This window comes from Puntigrus tetrazona, chromosome 3 (genome assembly GCF_018831695.1).
Source record: "Puntigrus tetrazona isolate hp1 chromosome 3, ASM1883169v1, whole genome shotgun sequence".
Taxonomy (NCBI): domain Eukaryota; kingdom Metazoa; phylum Chordata; class Actinopteri; order Cypriniformes; family Cyprinidae; genus Puntigrus; species Puntigrus tetrazona.
Genome location: NC_056701.1, coordinates 10,625,763 through 10,645,675, shown reverse-complemented (window position 1 = coordinate 10,645,675; position 19,913 = coordinate 10,625,763). Strand labels below are relative to the sequence as shown.

The 19,913-nt window shown below is 38.3% G+C and overlaps 1 protein-coding gene across 1 annotated transcript; it reads right to left on the bottom strand.

Moving 5' to 3' along the window:
* Positions 1–7,079: 7,079 nt before the first annotated feature.
* Positions 7,080–19,514, bottom strand: rac2 (Rac family small GTPase 2). Its single transcript, XM_043235677.1, has 7 exons — positions 19,359–19,514; positions 13,573–13,644; positions 13,362–13,479; positions 12,680–12,742; positions 8,928–9,087; positions 7,756–7,895; positions 7,080–7,476 (listed from the first exon to the last, which is right to left on the bottom strand). The coding sequence occupies exons 1-6, from the start codon at positions 19,391–19,393 to the stop codon at positions 7,765–7,767; spliced, it is 579 nt and encodes a 192-aa protein (XP_043091612.1). The 5' UTR covers positions 19,394–19,514; the 3' UTR covers positions 7,080–7,476; positions 7,756–7,764.
* Positions 19,515–19,913: the final 399 nt, after the last annotated feature.

Below are 19,913 nucleotides of genomic sequence, written 5' to 3'. Positions count from 1 at the left end.
GCCTTTAAAAATTTATTGTAATTCTATATTAGTATTATTAGCACAGTTTTGTATTTCCCTTTAGAACTGATTAAGACTTTAATGATCTGAGCTTGTGGACCTTTTTTGTATGCCGGTCATTTTTGTAATGCTTTTTCCAGGTCAAAATGACCTGAACACAACATGAGATTTGTGCTGTTTAGCAACTGTGAATGCATAATAAGATTACTTCTTTTCATTTGTAAGCTTTCAAAAACTGGTCTGAGTTTGATGTTGCGCCGACAAGATTATGTCACAGGATGCAGGAAATCAATAGCTCATTACTTGCACTTGACTTAGGGATCCCTGCCTTGTTTATTTGCCATATCAAAACTGTTGATGCCTTAACAGCTAATCCCAGAGGTGTTCTCTGAAAATCCATCAAACCCTGGGCCACCATAAACAACCGCTCAGACCTTAAACCAACCACGCCGATTTAACCATGCTCTCTCTGCCATAAAAAATAAGCGCCATTAGTTACTTGTCCGAGAGCTAGTTTAGAGATAGACCGATCGTCCAGAATATCTGACCTGCCGGGTTTGTGGGTCCACTCCCACAGTGTGCTAAAGGTCATTGCTAAGGTGCACTGGCTGCTTCTGTTCCTGCATCATTAAGCCAGCATGAGGCTTGTAAATGTCAACAAGTATGAACCCCCAAGCGCTCTGCTATGCTTCAGAGCATCATCATTTGTGTCAAACCTCTCCTACTGTCTTCACTGTATGGGTCTGCTGGCCTGCCGAACACTGAAGACTGATTGCCAGCTGAACCGGGACCGACAATTAATTTGTGTAAGTCATTGGCTATTAAATCGATTGACAGGTCAAGGCGATCAAAAAACAGAATTTATCTTTAGGTAACTGCTTGTTAGCCTAACATATGCCTCCGTTATTTCAGATCCGTCAGCCTGCCTTCGGGCTATGTGATGATTTCTGATATATTCCAGCAGATATGACGTGTCTTTGTCTATGTCAGCTCACATACTTAATGGCCAGCGTTTCCAACAAATGATTGTCATTGGGGTCACAGTCTAAACCGCCCACAGCAACAGTCTGATGTATACTGTGCACAAAACTGGAAAGTACTTATTGCTTTTGGACAGAAATAATCACTTTCAGCTATTTTTTAATGGAGGCTGCCAGGCAACTATTGAGTTATTCTGGCTACATGACTGCTAGGGTCATGCCCTCATGGAGACATTGCTTGTGGTTTCAGCATTGATCATTTATTAACCCAGATTTGGATTTATTACTTCTAGCTCAGAATTCAGAAAAAGGCTTAGAAACAAGCATGCCTAAAATTTGATAAAATAAAGCTATAATCTCAGATGAAACATAAATTTACTTTCATGTTATGAATGTCTTTGGTGACAGGCAATTTCTTTTTTCCACACTACACACACACACACGCGCACACATAGAGAAAAGACAGTGGCCATGAAACTTTGAAGGAGAAAAGTGGAGTTGATAAAAAAATAATCAGATTTCAAGGAGGATTTTTTCTTCTTCACTTGTTTAGTAGGTTTGGTCAACCCATATAACATAATTCACTGAGCAACACAGTCTAAGAAATGCAGTTCAAAGAGCTTTTAAATCACTGTATATATTTTAAATAGAGGTGAAAAAACGTCCATCGTTAACTTGTAGAATGTATTTATAGAAAAAATGTATTTATAGAAAATGTATAATAAATGGCACAGAACTGTTGCTCTGATGATTGTTTGTTTTAGGCAACTTGCTATACATGCTCGTAATGTCACACATTGATGTAATTAGTTAAAATAGTTAAAAACATTAACATGAATAATCATAAGACATTAAGCACTTTTATTTGTCAATTAAATACACTGTAGCATACTGTAAAATGTGAGCAATTTTAAAGCTAGTACAGACAAAACATTTTTGTCATGTTTTGATGTATTCCTTCAAAAAGTATAAAAAATAAGCCATAGCAATGAAAGTAAGGACGTCCTATTTTCTGTACATGGTGTGTGTGTGTGTTTGTGCATTAAAGTAATATTAAAATACAGCAACAGTTCAGTTTGCTGGCAGACTAGCGTATACGACAAAATATTGCTCCCTACACACAAATTATATACAATGTCAATCTCAGAAATTTTACACTTTTATACACAAAAGCAATGGATTGATCTCACCAGTGTTGTTTATGTCCTGAGTGCAGAAAATCCGATTGTAGAAGTAACAAAATTTCCCACATTGACTGTTTAATAATCCAAACTCCACACATGAGGATACTGTTGGATGCTTCAGGTGAAATGCGCTGAGGTTCACTGAATAAACCTTCTGCTTGTTGTTTGGTTGTAAACTGAATATGGTAACTGAAACTGAAGTGGCTGAACGCCCAATTGTCATGTGACATGAATTATTAGTACATTTCTGCACACATAAATTATACACTTTGTTTCATTAACAGTTTGCTGGTTGATTGCAGGTGGGTTGACATTGTAGTGTAACATTAATCATCAGTATCATTTCAGCATTTCAGTGCTACCTGCTAAAAGGTCATTTAGAATCAGCACTTACACATGAAAAACAGGCCAATCTATTATATTAGGGGTGGCACGATACAGTGACGTCACGGTTCGGTACAATTTCAGTACAACAGGGAAAAAACAACAGAGCATCATCATACGAACAAGATAAACAGATAAACAAGGGGAAAACAGGTAACTTAGACTATATATGCTGTGTTTCAGTTTTTTTGCTTAATTTGTTTACAGAAAGGAAACTCAAATGGCAAAAGTTCAGCATTCAAATGTGTTATATTGCAAATATGAAAATATTATAGAATATTTGGATTTCTACCAAATTAGAGAGGTAGGATGCACAAGCATAAAACTCCATTTCGCACACCGTTCAGTGCATAAGTCTTTAAAGAATAGTCCTTTGTCAGTCTGTGTGAGAGATGCTTTCAGAATCAGCACACGGTCCCTTCTAGAGGCTTTGTTTTTAAGTACGCATTCACTGTTCTTCTGCTGGTGGTTATCCAACAGCGTTGCATTGCTGTAGGTGCCCCCTCAGGCCTAGTATATATATATAAAAGGTACATTTTAGGTACATAATTAGCTACAGTACGCATGAGCTGATTACAACTGCGAAAACACAATTTGTCCTGTTAGAGCACTGAGGCACAGAAGCATTAGCAGCAGTCACTGGCACTTATTTAACCCAATTTGACCTCAGTAACTCAACAATAGGTTCTCCATGCTTTTTCCAACACACGCTATTTAGAAGATTTTGACTATTAGCAAATACAGACACAACATCAGACATTCAGACCCTCTGAACGGCCACCTATATGAATACATTCTTCAGAAGTATGCTTTTTATTGAAATAGTAAAAATTACATTTTAACAATACTTCATTCAAGCGCTGACATGCAATTTAATGTTGATGGATTACCATTGTATCGAAACCGATTCTTTCATTCACTGGGGTGACAAATGAGAGTGGGAGCCAGAAATGAGAGATGAGTCACACGTCATCAGACTCTGTCGATTTATGTGGCCTATGTATCCGTCTAACTTTCCCCCTAGAAGCTTTCTCATTTGTTCCTTTCTGCGAAAGACAATCACTCAGATTGATATTCTGGTGGCATCTCGCGGTATTGCTCTCTCGTCTCATCACATCGTGAATGACCGGGAGGTTTCTGAAGATCAGACGATACCTCACGAGATCTCGGAGTGCAGCTCAGCCTCTGAAGCCTGTTTACGTTCTCACACGTTGGCACATAATTTAGAAGCCCTCGGATGGCTGATGAGAAGCTGAACTCTCTTGACTCCACTTGATTGTGTTTGTGCTTCTCTCTTTCTCCCTCTCTCTCTATCAGCTCAGTTTTTTTCTGATTCCATTCCTTGGTCATTGGACTGACCCCATCGCTGCCTCTTAGAGTGCTTTATTTGTATAAGTCACTGTGATATGTGAGTCATAGCGATTTCTTTGCGAGTCACTGAAATAAATAGCTTGCTGCATGGGAAAAGAAAAAAAAGATACACATGCAAGTAAAATTGTCCACTTCGTTGTGTCCTGGGTTACCTCTCTAATTACAAAGGAACTGCAACCTTCTGTCATGGTAAGCCATCCTGATGTACTGCTTAACTATCAGCTGATTTATCAGGAGGCCAGGTCATTAACACAATTCAAAAACACCATAAGGCCAGTTTCACACAGCATGTTTTGTGTGTTCACACTGATGATGATTATTTCTTGATCACTACATTGAGTATTTCTTTTAATAGTTAATCAGAAGTCGACCAATTTTCACTATTATTTCTCCATTCCTCTGATTCTGGTCTTTTAGTGGTAGCCCCTCTTCCTTTACAATCTATGGGGGATTGTGCCTTAGATCACCAAAGCTTTGAAACTCTCTTCCCTCTGAGATCAGACAGGCTAAATCTTTTAGTGTCTTCAAATCTGCTCTTTTTAGAATAGCTTATACGCGCTTTATTTTGTGTTCGAGGTCTGATGTTTATTTTCTTATTTAATTGTTGTTATTAATCGTTATTTTCTTATTGCTATTATTTTAATTGTTTTCTTCTGTGTAAAGCGCTTTGAGATGTACCCTATAAAAGTGCTATAAATATATTATTATTATCAATATTACAAATGTAAGAAATGGGAAAAACAGGGTACCGCATTTACATGTAAATTGTAAAGCATTTACACTGAACCCCAAAATTCAGATATAGACCCTATCCACACAAACACAGGTATTTTTCTATGCTGGTTGGCCATTCATCCTATGCATAAATGCAATATCAGTGTCCACCAAGAGGCCTAGGACTGGACAATAACGTCATAATTCTGCCCATGATACCATGTTGCCTGCCTCAAACCAGCTTGCAACATTAACACAAAACAACACATATAATCCCAACTCAGGAAGGAGGTTGTCAGTTTTGGGTCTCATAACCAAGATTCATGTTCAAAGACACAGAATCACATGGGTTCAATAATTAAAGACTCTGTTGGATGGATCTCCAGACTCCCTCTTAAATATATGGAATGGTTTGTACAGCCATAGCCATGTTTGATATGCGTGAGTTTTAATTTCTTCGCTTGAAACGTTTCTTCCAATCAATCCTTAGTCAAATGTACCATATATGTGTTATAGAAATCAAGTCTAAAAATACACTCTGAAATAGCGGGAAAATTCAGACCATGTGACAAATGAGATAATATTTCGATTTATCATTTCAGGGAGGAGAAATCCTGCAACACCCAAGATAGAACGATTGGTTGAAACAACGCTTTTAGCCTGACTTTAGTTATGCTGTTAGCCGTGATTTTAACATCTAGCTTTACGTTCTTTCAGGGCCGTTCCAGCAAGCTCCAGCCTGCACGTCTGCTGCTGCCTAGCCACAATGAGAAGAAAACCCATCTAGTCTCGTTACTTCTATTACCTTTCTCTACTTTCTTTTCTTTCTGTGAGATTTCAGGTTGTTTTGCCTGCCGTATCTATAAGTATCCGACTGCACTGCATCCAAACTGCAACCATCGGCAGCCCAAGATTTCAATGATCACTGAACTTTCAGCTAATCAACAACCTCGGGAAACCCCTTTCTGCAACGTCTACAGCAAGGGAATCCCGTCACACAAAGGCAACGCAAGTACAAACCTCCAGATTCAAGCTGAACCCATCCTCATCGAAGAACTCAATGCAAGGGTTAATCAAATGATCAGGCCTATGCAATTGCAAATATTGCTGTAAACTTGGGATTTCACATTTTCATTCTCTTCAACTCTTTCCTCACTTTCTCTCTTCCTGCAACTCGAATGAATGTGTGAATGCATGCGTTTATTTATGTGTTAAGTGTCTTAGATTTATCCAATAAAGTCATATTTATAGTGAAAAGATAAGTATTTTGTGTTTTTTAATTTTTTATTTAGCAAAAATAAAGTCAAAATGGAAAATAGTTTTGTTGACATGGGACCCTCACAGTAATTGAGCCGAGCATGAACTCCTCTGTACACTAAAGTTTTCCAGAGTCAAATGTCAGAACATCAATCCAACATCTAAAGCTCGCCCAAGAATGGCTGGTGTAGAAGGACAATGATCCCAAGCACACCAGCAAATTTACAACAGAACGGCGGAAAAGAGAATCACGGGGTTGTAATAATCCAATCAAAGTCCAGACTGAAATGCTGTGGTGAGAGCTGTGCATATGCCCAACAAATGCCCACAAACCTCAATAAATTGGAGCAATGTTACAAAGAAGAGTGAGCCAAAATTCCTCCAGAACAATGCCATCTCATTTTTTTCCAAACAGTATAATTACCATTCACTATTATTTAATGGTGCTTCATAAAAGCCTATAGCAAAATAACGTTGTTAAATAGGTTTATTGTGCATACTCCACCCATTTTGTGCCGAGTTTAGCACCCCGAAGGTTGCTAAAATAGACTTAGCACCTAAAGCCTGAGATGTGAAACAGGCCTGACACTGTTTTACTGCTAAACCTTCGACATGAAGAGGGTGCCACATCAAGACCTGCTGTAAATGGCAACACTTTGATGTGAGCTCATGACAGTCCCATTGAAGTCAATGTTTGACGTGTTGTTTCCTCACAAAGTCCAAACAGCTAATAGCAGAGGAGGGGCAGGTAAGGTGAAGAGAGCGCCATCGTAATAATAGCTCACATTTCAGCCATTCAGGAAGCAATAAGAAGCTATTCAAGTCGTGGTTCGGCTCTAAAAATGGAAAACACGTTGATTTGTATCACATCAGGAGCTATAATTGGCACCTTACAGGACTAGAATCAAAGGGCTTTGTCAAAGTGTTATAAAATACATTAACTGAAAGTGACGTGTTCACAATATATGTATTAGGAGTTTTACAATTCTTTAGAGAAGAGTGCAGTGTAAAAAATGTTACTGGAGTATGTTTTACAAATATATACTGTCAGTTTTTCTACTTAAAAAGTGTTCCATTTAATTCCATGTGTTACTATTTTTAACAGTGAGATTTACTAATGAGTGAAAATTAGTTAAATTTTAAGTGTGGCAAAAAAAGACAACCGGTGGATGGAGAAAAAAAACACAACTTTCTGGAAACAGTTTATTTTGGCCATTGTTGCCCGAAATGAATACACAAGTATTATGTGGATGTGATTCATAGGTCAAAATAATCAGAGTTCGACTCTGTGTAACAAGTACTTTTTTGTGGTCCAGAAATAAAGATCATCTCTGTTATTCTGTCTAGAGAACGACTGCGTACCCGACAAAAACACTCCAACACAACCAATCACAATATAACACAATACATCAGTAAAAATATGATTAAATATTTTCTAAAGAACAAATAATATTTCACTGCCATCATATTCAAGATTATATTCTGCTAAAAAGAGAAGAAAGGCTTTCGCAATGTAAATGCCTCCCTTGATGATTTTCGGGAGAAAACCAGTGGATTTCTGTGGTACCTGCTTTACAGCGACAAATCTGGAGACAGAAAGAACAAAAGGTCAGTGGATGTTCTACTTTTTGCATCTCCTCGCATCCTCTTTTTAAAAAATAGCCTTTGACATGAATCAGAATTACTGTCTTTAACTTCCACCTGGAAGCGTGTTTATAAGTCGCGACTACCGCAAAGCAGCAATAGAACAAAAGCTGTTCGCTATAATAGAGGTGACATCAGAAATTTTATGCATGCACTTCTCCCTCTCTAACTTGTCTCAACAGGAAAACACACACACACACACACACACACATAAAATGTACCGTGCATCCTTAGAGCAGCACACAGCCCTTCTTCTTGACCTTGGTGGGCTGTGGGCAGAGCACAGCGCGAATGGCCTCATCAAACACTGTCTTCAGACCTCTCTGAGTGAGAGCAGAGCACTCCAGGTATTTTACTGCATCTGTTCACACACGCAGATCGGGTTTGTTAATATCGCCTCCTTTCCCTCTATATGTATTATAAGCATCGTTTGTATGCATACTGAAGCATCTCCGATCCACTCTGAGTGGGATTTTTAGCACCAGATGTCTGGGTGCATTAGGTGTGCACAAATCTGTCATTTCTGAGCGTGTAGGAGGACTAGCCCATGTGTTCTCCCAAATGCTAGATCAGATCACACCGAGAACAAATTGGATTTAGCATCTAAATCTGTAGCCTGATACGTAGCGCTTTGTAATTTTGCGCATTTAGAGACAATGTGTTAATTATATGTTACAAAGAAACAGACAATAAACAGTGTTTGCATTTGTCTTGTATCTTTAGCCTTCTTTTTTATAAACAGATTTTCAATAGCGCTGCTGCAGTCTGGAGTTCAAAAAGTGAAAAACAAAAACATTATTCTTATTTCACAAATACATAACTCAAATAGAAAACTGGTAAAATCTTATAGGTTAGTAAGAATAGTAATCATTCTTGAATGCTTTTCAAAGTCTCATCGAGGCTATATTTATATGATCAAAAAAAAAAAAAAAAATAAATAGTATAATTAATTTTGGGTATTGTGATTAGAGATGCAGAATATTAAACAGCCAATATGCTAGTGATATGCATGATAATAAACAGCTAGTTAATAGTTAGAAACGGTCACTAGACTAAAGTGTAGTATACTATATATATATATATATATACACACACATATATATAAGAATTTCAGCAGCCGTTACTTGAGTGTCACATAATCTGTCAGCAAATAATTTTAATAAGCTGATTTGGTGCTGAAGAAATATTCCTTATTGCAAATGATGAATAGAAAGGGCCACATTTATTTGAAATCTTTTATAACACTGCCAATGTGTTTACTGCCACTTTTTCATTTTTATTTTACTCTTATTATTTGAATGCATCCTTGCTAAATGAAACTAATAATTTCTGACAAATTAAAATCAAGTCTCGTCATCCAGTGATGTAAAAAGCTGCACCGCTGCTGCCTTACCGATTTCTTTGGCCAATGCAAGACCCTGTGGGTAAGTGATTGGTGCCAGTTTTTTCTCCTTCAGCTTCTCGATGGTCTCCTTCTCATCTCTCAAATCGAGCTTGGTGCCGACCAGAATAATAGGAGTGGAAGGGCAGTGGTGCCTCACCTCTGGGTACCACTAGAGGGAGCAGAGGAGCAGATCAAAACACTTAATTCACACCTGTTTATCAGTCCATCTTTAGACTTCAGACTGGTATTTGTCTGTTGTCAAATACACAGGCTACAAAGTTGTTCAGTTCGTGCAGCTGTTTCTGCTCGCTCCTTTCTATGCGAGTCTCTCGCTCATTTCAGATGCATGCTTACGGACATTTTCGGTTTGTTCCAAGTCACGCCTGTCATTTTTAAACGTGCCAAGGCCTTTTTATTGAAAAGATTTTCCTCAGAAAAGCAGCGTATGAATCATTGGGTTGAAGCTCAGCACAAAAACAACGTCAGTGGTATTTCAGAAATTGCGAAAAATGCGGCAAAGGCACCGCAGAGCAGATGAAAAAGCTTTATGAAAACTTATAGTGCACTTCTCAAGGCCTCTGAATGTTGTATTTCATCTGACAATCACAAACACAAACTGCAACCCAGTTGAGCGGACCTTGAGTGGACAATGGGCACAAAAGAATTACTATCAGTTTTATTCTAAAAACAATAACAAAAACAAAGCCGACATCCATTTATAAGTTAACGCTGTCGATATTTTGATCTGCGAAGAGCAATTTAGCATCACGCTTATACTGTAGCTTCACAGATGCATACAAAACGAACGCAGGCCCCACACTGTGAGCCAAACGGCACACAACACCATTTCAATAAAGAAAGCAGTAAACAAACATATCCTTGATATTTCTATGACTCAAGATCCAAACCTAGGTCTAGTCTACGTCTATTCCCTTTCAGTCCTGCATTTGATCCGCAGAGGCTCATCTATTAAGGCTTCTGCATGCGACTTAAAGGTGTTTTTGTTTTTTCCCTTCAAGCTTTTTAATAAGACACTTCAAAAGGGTTTGGGAAACACAAAACGGTGGCCTTCGTTCGTTAGCGATGGGCACATCTGCAGTGGCATTTATGACCGGTGGGCAGGTGGGTCGCTGCTCGCTTTCTAATCTAGTCAAAGCAAAGCATTATTGCAGCGCCCCATTTTCAGGTACTATCAGCCCAGTAATGAGGAATGATCTCGTCGCACTTAACATCTCTATGGCAGGTAATTGCAGAATGGACGCGTAAGCACAGGTCACGTGCATGTATGCGCTTTCCTCTCCACTTTAAATAGATTTTAATTTGTCTCCTCAACCTCGCACAATCTATCAAGACTACATTTGCATATGGCCAGTGTTACCATGGTTACTTCTCAGGAATATACTGTAGAAATAATAAAGGGAACGACCGGGAGGGTGGAAAAAGCGAAGTGTGGAAAAAGCTTCTGAAGGTCTTTGATTGGGAGTGAAAGCAAAAAGCATTAAGGAACCGACGAGATGAGATTGCCATTGTTTGAACTTAATAAGAATTCAAAGGGCTGTTTGCGTACTTGTTTATGCAAGCGCTGGTTTTAAGCAATGTAAATTGGACCGGATTAAGCCCCGAGTGGTTCTGGAATTATTGATATCACAAACAATTTGCTTTCCGTTCCATCTTAGCCACCTTAAACATGCTGCGGAGGCCTTGATAAGGTCTGGCATAATAACAACAACAACTCAGCAGAAAAGAATCTCTCCTACTCTTTGCTCGTTCATTTCATCTTTATTAATGAAACGAAATCTAGGACGGTACAGTATTACAAAGCTATCTTTGTTTTTTTGTTGGATCATCATACTTTCAGCAACGTAAATCTCTTTCTGTTTTTTTGTCAGTCCTCTTTGGAAGTTTGCTGTAGTTAGGTTCTTGCGCTCTCATTAATGCAACTTTAAATGATCAAGCTCAGTTCAGGCAATATTCACAATATGTTTTGCTATCAGTATGTTTTGGTAACCCTTGCTGTTGAAACGACCAGTTAGTTTAAGCAAAAGCAACAAACACTCTTACTTATTGGTTTCTATATATTAGTAAAAAAATTGTTTTAAATTTGTTTAAACGAATATTAGTTAATTTATTGTGTATTATAAAGAAACAATTTAACAATGAACAAAAATGCATTTATAAATGACTATTAACATGAATTTATGAATGTAGAAAAAGTGTTTAGATAATGCTTTAGCTAAATTTAACAATATGTTTTTATATCTTAAATAACTATGCATTTCAAGTCTTTTTAGTGCAAAAATGTAAAAAAACTAAAATCAAAATAAAAAATATATTTTGTAATATCTCAGCAATACACGTATTGCTGTTGAGTCCAAACACAGGACACCAATGACTTACTTTTTTTTTTTTTTTAGAGATTCCCAAAAGAATGTCGTGAGAGAGAGACAGAGAGAGAGAGTGTTCGGACCATCATGGTAGTGTGAAAATGATGACATAATTTCCAGCTATTCCTTTAAGTTTCCGACTGCACTTTGATGTAAACAGATCCTAAAATCAATAATCTTTTCCAACAGAGAAAGAGGTCTATGTTTATGTCTATATCTCAGCAATACACGTATTGATCTAAATAGACAGAACAGAATGTTCTGAGAGAGAAACAGACAGAGAGAGAGAGAGAGAGAGAGAGAGAGAGAGAGAGAGAGAGAGAGAGAGAGAGAGAGAGAGAGAGAGAGAGAGAGAGAGAGAGAGAGAGAGAGAGAGAGAGAGAGGAGAGAAGACTTTAGTTTTCTAAAGAGAATATGTCCCTCACAAAGTATTTGAATTTCAATGTCAAAGATATAAAAAAAAAAAAATTATTAAATAATTGCCTGGCTTCTTAACCAGCTAAACCAGAACGACTGGTCTAAGCTGTCTGTTCCAGCAGGATACACTACATTGCTTTGTTAGAATCCTAATGGCTTAAGGGAGCCATGGGTAGGTACAGTAATAATACAAGATAACGTCCCAGAACCACAAACCTATCTACATCATCTGAACCCTTGAGGACTGTGCGGCACTCTTTTTGCTCCCAGGACACCGGATTATTTTCACTACACATTCAGTTTTCCCTTTTGGGATCTCTCTTGAAAATGCTCACTCTCAGGGTGAAATAGAGGCAGAATAAACATGCTAACCGTAGCAGGCCGCTAAGTGGTGCGCATCTGTCAGGCAGCTACAGCTGTATTAAAGGAGAACACGTCAAGGTCATCCGAGCTGCAAGCAGTTATTACACTCCCTTACGAGGGGTTGTGAGTGTGAGGTAGATAAATAACTTGCTAAATAGCCTCTCTACTGAATGAACCTTTTTGGCTGGTTGGAAGACATACAAAACATTTTCCTTTTCAAAACAGATGAATACCACTGATGGAACGCGGTTTCCATTTGTGAATTTCTGAATTTTCACAAAGCCTAAACTTTTTTTTTTTTTTCTATAGCAGCTGATGTTGACATCATGCCCACTTTATCTCTATATGAATATTACATTTTCAATTAAGGTCAGCAAATGCATCATGGATTAATGCACAGTGGCATCTAGTGCCCAGTCAACACAATGCAGAGCAAGTGCACGGAGGTATGTGTGCATGCGGAAATGTTGTTAGGAAGCATGAAAGGCAGCGGGTTATTGTGCATGTGAATGTTGTTGAATGTTGTTGAATGATTTCGTTGGTAGGCGTATGCTTGTATTATGATAAAGACCATCTAAACCAGGAATAAGGACTCACCTTGGCTCTGACGTTTTCAAACGAGGCTGGGCTCACCAGAGAAAAACAGATGAGAAACACATCCTGCAAAACACCATCAGACGACATTCATTTTGAAGGACGTACTTAATAAATGCTACTGTTTAAAAGGTTTTCAGTAACTTTTTTTTAGCAATGAAGCATCCAATCGATAAATCGGCAGTAAAGACATTTATAATGCTACAAAATGAATGATAAATGCTTTTCTTTGGAATGTTTCTATTCATTAAATAATCCTTAAAAATGCATCGCATTTTCCATGAAAATATTAAGCAGAAAAACTTGCACAAACGTAAATGTTTCTCGAGCACCATTTTGGCGTGTTGAAATGATTTCAGAAGTGTCATGTGATAATAAATTAGTGGGTAATTGGTGCTGATAAAATTTTGCGTTTCCATCACAGGAATAAATTACATTATAAAATATATTAAAAGAGAAAACGGTTATTTTAACATTTTAGTTTACTTTTGATGAATGCAGACTTGGTAAGCATAAGATACTTGGTAAAAATAATATTTATAAAAAAAAAAAAAAAAAAAAAAAAAAAAAAAAAAATCACCAACCACAAAGTTTAAAATATGTCATTGAAAAAACAAACATCGACTGATCGCTTTTCACACCTTGAAGGGGACGTGCTCCACTAAATGTTTATGGTGTATCGTACCGTTTGAGGGTAGGACAGTGGCCGCAGTCTGTCGTAGTCTTCCTGACCAGCTGTATCCCAAAGGCCCAGGTTGACCGGTTTGCTATCCACCATAACATTTGCTGAGTAGTTATCAAACCTGAGTGAAAACACCCAACACACACAATCTCTCAATATTTCGGCGTGAATGTCAAGTAAAAATAAAAACATTTCAAATTGCTGTGGTACTCACACTGTGGGAATGTACTCCCCAGGGAAAGCATTGGTAGTGTAGCTGATGAGAAGACAGGTCTTTCCCACAGCTCTGAAAAATACAAACAACATAGAAGAAAACAGACATTTAGTTGTCTGTCGGAGTGATGGAAAACAAACGACATAATGTACTTTCAGTAAAGTGCATGCTGCTAAAATGACTTCAAAGAATGCTAGGTATCTGTATCGATCTTCCAATAAGAACAGCTGAACTGTACTTCCATAGTGAATTTGTTCTGAACACAAAGAACATTGTATGTGGTCATATTTCAACAACATTCAAGCCACTGGATGTTTAAATCCTAACCGCATGCAGCAATAGCGTACATGAAAGAAGGGATTCTGTATTCTCTTCGTCTGTACTATTGCTTTTCATTGCTTAAAGCTAAACTTTCAGGACCGGTTCACACAGAACAAGTTTTTGCGTGCCACTGTACGGCTTTTTAATTGTACATAAACATACGCTAGACAGAAACGTTCTTTACATATGTGTAGCTTTTTTCGGTGTCGCAGCGTTGTTAAAGAATTTCAACCTTTGAAGCAGGCTCTGCTGTTGGTAGCGCTGGGCATTTACTAATTACTAGCGACTCGTTACGATAATAATATTGTTTTTTGCAATAACTAGTAATAAGAAATGAAGTCAGCGGTGCAGCAGACATATTTAATATGAAGCAGATTGAAATATTGCAATTACATGATTTTTTTAAGGAAAAAGATGATCTGAACATTGATATGTAAAGTTGTGGCATTATGGAAGTTGTGCAATACTTTACTCTGGCATTAATGGCATTATTTTGAAATATATTTTTATAGTTTAGAAGATATGGAACTTAAGTGTGGCTTGAAAGAGGAAAAAATGCAACTAGTCGCGTAACTAATTACCAAAGTTGCCAAAAGGCAATGAGTAAACAATAGTAATACTACTTTTGAAAGGAGTAACTAGTAATGTAATGTAAACAGATAGCCTCATTGATAACTCAGAAGTGTCCTTCTGATTTTGAGATTTTGTCACAATGTACATTAAAATCGTGGCAAAAATTATGTAGTGCAGGGGTGCAAAATTCACTTCCTGGAGGATCACATCCAAGCAGAGAAACCTTGCATGCTCCAACAAACACATCATGCAGTTTTCAAATGAACCTGAAGGACTTTATGAGCTGGATCAGGTTTGTTTAAATGAAGTTTCAAACACAGGTTTGCATTATGCATGCCAGGCCAGTAGCTGTTGATGTCAGTTTTGTTTTGTACAGGTATAGTAACAGTAACATTTATCAAAACTTGTGCTTTGAAGCCTGGAAACATTTGCATGAAAACATTTAGTCGGTTAAATGGGTTAAATATCTAAAGCTGCGAATTACGTGTGAAATATGTTTTGACTGGTACTGACATCTGCGATGACAGCCGCGATTGCTGTGAAGAGAAAAACTTGAAATGCTGAAAAAGTTGTGTAGCATATGGGTGGAGTTAGCTGTTACCAGAATGATCATTATTTAATTTACAAATTTTCATCTTTTAATAGCCTTCATTTCCATTTTTCTACCGAGCGTGTCTTAAAACCCTTCAAAGGCACCTCATATATTTTACTCCTGGAATTAACTTAATATTCTTAATATTTTTCTTGCGAGTCCCCTTTTATGGTTATTGCTGTATAACCAACATCTGAAGATTTCCCTCTGGGAAAAATGCATATACTCAGAAATCCTTTCATGTAACTAGAAGAAAAAAAAAAAAACTGCTGTCACATTCAGATTCAATGATAGTGACGCCACACGCAGTGCTGTGACAGCAGACTGGAGAGCAACACAAAATACCTCAAAACAATTGTACGTGGTTACATAAACTCAAAAAAGAGAGAACGACATTCGGTACAAAAACAGGTCACCTGAAGCAGTAAACACAGATATGGGCTAAAAAAAGAAGAGCGTACGAGTGTACGAATTCCAGTGGAGCACATGTTGATGCATGCAGGCAGCGAGAGTGAGGAATGCTGGGATTCAGGAGCCTGTAGCTACATCTCCCTCACATCAAGAAACACCGGAGCTACTCAAGGGCAAGGCCAAAATCACACTCCTCAGGCTACACACGTTCAGTCACATCAGAACTATGTGCTATCGTTATTACACTCGCTGCTCGATTTCTCTCATTCAAACAACGCATACACACACACACACACACACACATGATAATAACCGCATGTCGTTTGAGTTATCCAGACTCGTGTGCGCTTGACCGTAAGGCTGGGCTCTGATGCATTGAGCACAATAAGCCGTGATTCATCAGCAAAGTCCACATAAAATTTACCTAATCCATTTCGACAAAATAAAGTAATATTAACAGAACTGTGTGAGCGCAGCGACTGTGGAGATCAAACATGCCATCGCCACTAAGCGTACTTCAATGCGTTTTAATCTACGCAACTTTCAGTACACACTGGAGGCAGTGCGCTGAAAAACATAATTAGAAAACAGGGGGAGATAACCGTTAAGAGGTGCTTTCTGAAGCTCTTTGAAGTTATGAATCAGATATAGATAGATGCAGGGAGAGAGACGGATTCAGAGAAGGAGAGCGAGAGAAAGCTCAGTATGGGGTCTGGCTTTGTCGTGACGGGATGACAGGAAGTTGGGCGGTGTCAGCCAGGAAGAGAGACAGCGAGCCTCTTTTTGAAGTGCGTCTTTGAAAATGTGCCCTTAGTTGCTTCAACGTCTCTGCGCTCTTTCTCTCTCTTTGATTAAACGCGAGCGTTCTCTGTAACTCCTACAAATGTAAAACAATGCGATAGCTAGGCATGTGTAAAGGTCTTATTCTCGTGGGTTGCAGATCTTGAGCCGATCGCTTAAAATGGCAGGGCCTCGTGTTTCGGCAGAGCTGGCTTCCACAGAAAGCAAGAGAGAACTGATATAGAAACTGATACCGAAAAGATAGTCAGATGTGACAGAAACAGAAGACCATGTCCGCCAGAGGAACTCACCATCAGGGTTAAAAACAAAAAAGGACGGGGGGAAAAAGAATCAATTAAAGCAATACAGGGTTTGTGTTGACACGCGCACGAGTTAAAGGATGTACCTTCGATATGAAAAAAAAAGAAAAGAAATTGTCGTATTATTGACCTGACGTAATGTGATTTGTTTATCTACGTTCGCTTAGCTATCTGAAATCGAAGCTTAGTTTTAAAGTAAGCACTCCCAAGTGCATGTCTTATGAAGCCTTCATGTAACAGGACTGATTCTGAACACACACACTGGACTTGGTGCAAGCTAAATTTCTTTGGATGCTGCAAAGGTTGTGATATGATGTCCCACTCCATGGCATCCTTCTTAAAGTCTTAATATTAAATACAAAATGTAAAAAAAAAAATGGATTCCACATTACGGAAACACTGCAAACTTGCAGGTTTTATTTTAAAGTAGTGGTAGTTCAGCTAAGAGGTCATACTTTGACACATCTATATTCCATTAGTCACACGTCTTCACGTGACTCAAATTCACAGATGAGCGTTCACCGCAATTTGGAACACAGCAGTTGCATTTACAATTGTAGCATTCGCATGCATAATGGAAGTTTAACAGAATGAGCATATATTATACGCATAATCATTTACTAAGATCCTGGAGTTCTAGAGGTTTTAATATTACTAGTAAAGTAGTGGAATGCACAAAATAATTTAAGAATCTTCACGTAAATGAGAGCGCACAGTGACCGTGAACTGTCTATTAGAGCTATGTATTACACATGCAGAAGGCATGCAAAAGATCTGTGTGTGGAATTATCCAGACTGACTTTATCTCTGCTGCAAATATAAATATAAAGTTAACCGTGTTTTCATTAGCTCTCCGGTGTCACAGCCAAACATGATGAGAGCAAACCAATGGCGCACGTTGCAATTAATGCAAACTTATTTATTAAGTTTTGTTTTTTTTTTAAGCTTGTGTTGCAGGCTGTGGTCACGTTGAACTATTGCTGTATGAATATATATACACGCGCAGAAAGGTTTTTTGAATAATTAATGCATAATTATCACATGTTTTTTCACTGTCAATGTCTACAACGAGGAATAATCACCCTGCTAAACTTTGAGCAATTTAAGGAACTTAAGAAGCTGGGTCACCGCGTTAAATGCAAGAGGAAGTCAGCAGCTTCAAAATGGAGAACTGCGCACAGGGTTTAAACAGGATATCCTCACAGCGAAAGCACCTCTACGCTGCTGCATGTTGCATTTAACCTGGCCAAAATCTATAAACAGACCATTTTGTCATGTCAGTCACCAACTGCATCGTCAACACTGTGACAGTCTATGTCTGTAACAAGCGCCGCATCAGCATCCCCCTCCGAATCCAGATCCGTGGTTCATCAGCTTCAATTGTATTGTCTGTCTGTGACTTCTGTCTCACTTTGTTATACTAAGCATTGAGATAAAGCGATGTCGCAAATCACCCCATTTATGTTCCTATGCAAATTCTCCCTCCCCCTTTTCGAAAAGCAGCTTCAGACTCACATGTGTCAGGGCCATCCCATCCTCCATCTTGAATCATCACTGTCTGCAGGTCAGCATATGCTCTAAAAACACCTAACGTGCATGTCCGTGTTTACGAATATGAATCTTAACAGCAAGCAAGCTACAGGCTTGACAATAAAAGGAATAAAGGAGAATCTGCTCCTCCGTCATTGTCAGTCATCTTAAAACCAGACAGTTTAACTGCATAACTAGACTTTGTATGGCTGCACTCTCACAATGAAAGACACTTGTATTCCTTGCAATGCTTTCATGCATCATTCATGCTTGGCTCACTGGAAACAGCCCGAATGTTTACACCCTGATGAAGTGGCCGATTCTCTAATCCAGCGTTTCTAAGCATGTTTTTGTCTTCCAGATGACAACAGGCCCATCAGTAAGGTTTAAATACGGCTTTATCAATATCAGACCTAGAAAATGATTCGTTCAGCTCCTATACTAAATTATACCTTAAAAAGTACGGATTCACAAGTTACGACCCACACAAGCTTATAAACTTGCACGCTTTAAAACAATAAGGTCTTTAAAAATCCAATATAATTATTTTAATATATTAAGGAAGGCAAAAACTGAATCCTTCCCCGAGAACATTTAATGTCTTAAACACTGCTGTAGGCTGTATAATACATTTTCATCATGCTCTTGTCACTCATAGAATAAAACCTTATTAAGAACGCCCGTGTGCGACTGCCGTTTCCTTTTTTGATGAAAATCAGTTGACATGTATTATGTGTGGCACAACTTCCTGTACACTCTCAGAGGAACGGCAGAAGCCAGAAGGTGCTCTTTCTTCTGTGTATTAACTTGCCCGTGAATGTCAAGCCCTTAAATACCTCTGTGACCCACAATCTGTCAGTCCAGTGCTGTACATCTCACCAAACACAACTGTGGTAGAAGTTAAACCACGGGACATCCTTACAATATCCTTACAACCCAAAAGAGAAATCTCAGATATATTAAGCGTACTCAGGAGTGACCGTACGGATTGAGCAACCAACCTTACCCTGGGGCTATATAAACTAAAATACAAAGTATCTCACGTGACAAATGAGGAAATTAAATGTATATAACTCAGACGAAGTAGATAAAACAAGCTCTTTTGAGACACGAAAACGGTAGACTACACTCAGATTTCAAATGAATAAACACTTAAAAAATACAAGAAAATCTGAACCATTTTGATGTTTACAAATGAATTTTAAACATAAAACGATATTAATATATAAATCAGTTTAAAAACTAAACTTCTCACTCACCCATCTCCGACCACCACACACTTTATTGCTTGCATTTTCCGATACTTTTGACAAACTTTTACCGGCTGCCGCGGTAAAACAACTGTTAAGGAACTAAGTTGTAATACAGGAAACAGATTTGCTACTTCAGTCTCTCTCTCTCTCTCTCTCTCTCTCTCTCTCTCTCTCTCTCTCTCTCTCTCTCTCTCTCTCTCTCTCTCTCTCTCTCTCTCTCTCTCTCTCTCTCTCTCTCTCTCTCTCTCTCTCATCTGCTCACTCGCTCATGTGGTTATGAGTTTTGACGGAGAACTAAATGAGGAAGTAGCCTATTTAACTTTTAAGTGGAAGACATGAAGCGCTTTTTAACAGTGCAATGTGCCTTATAGTCCACAAGGGGGCAATGTCGAATCGTCGTTGAGACTGCCTGTTTAAAATGCACTTGATGCAACATTCAACTAAAAAAGCCCCAAAAAGATCGTATTAATACTTGAAACATATCGTATAATAGTTTATAACTATTCCAGTCACATAAGGTTTATGGTGGCTTTGGCATTGTGTGATTCTGGGTAATGATTA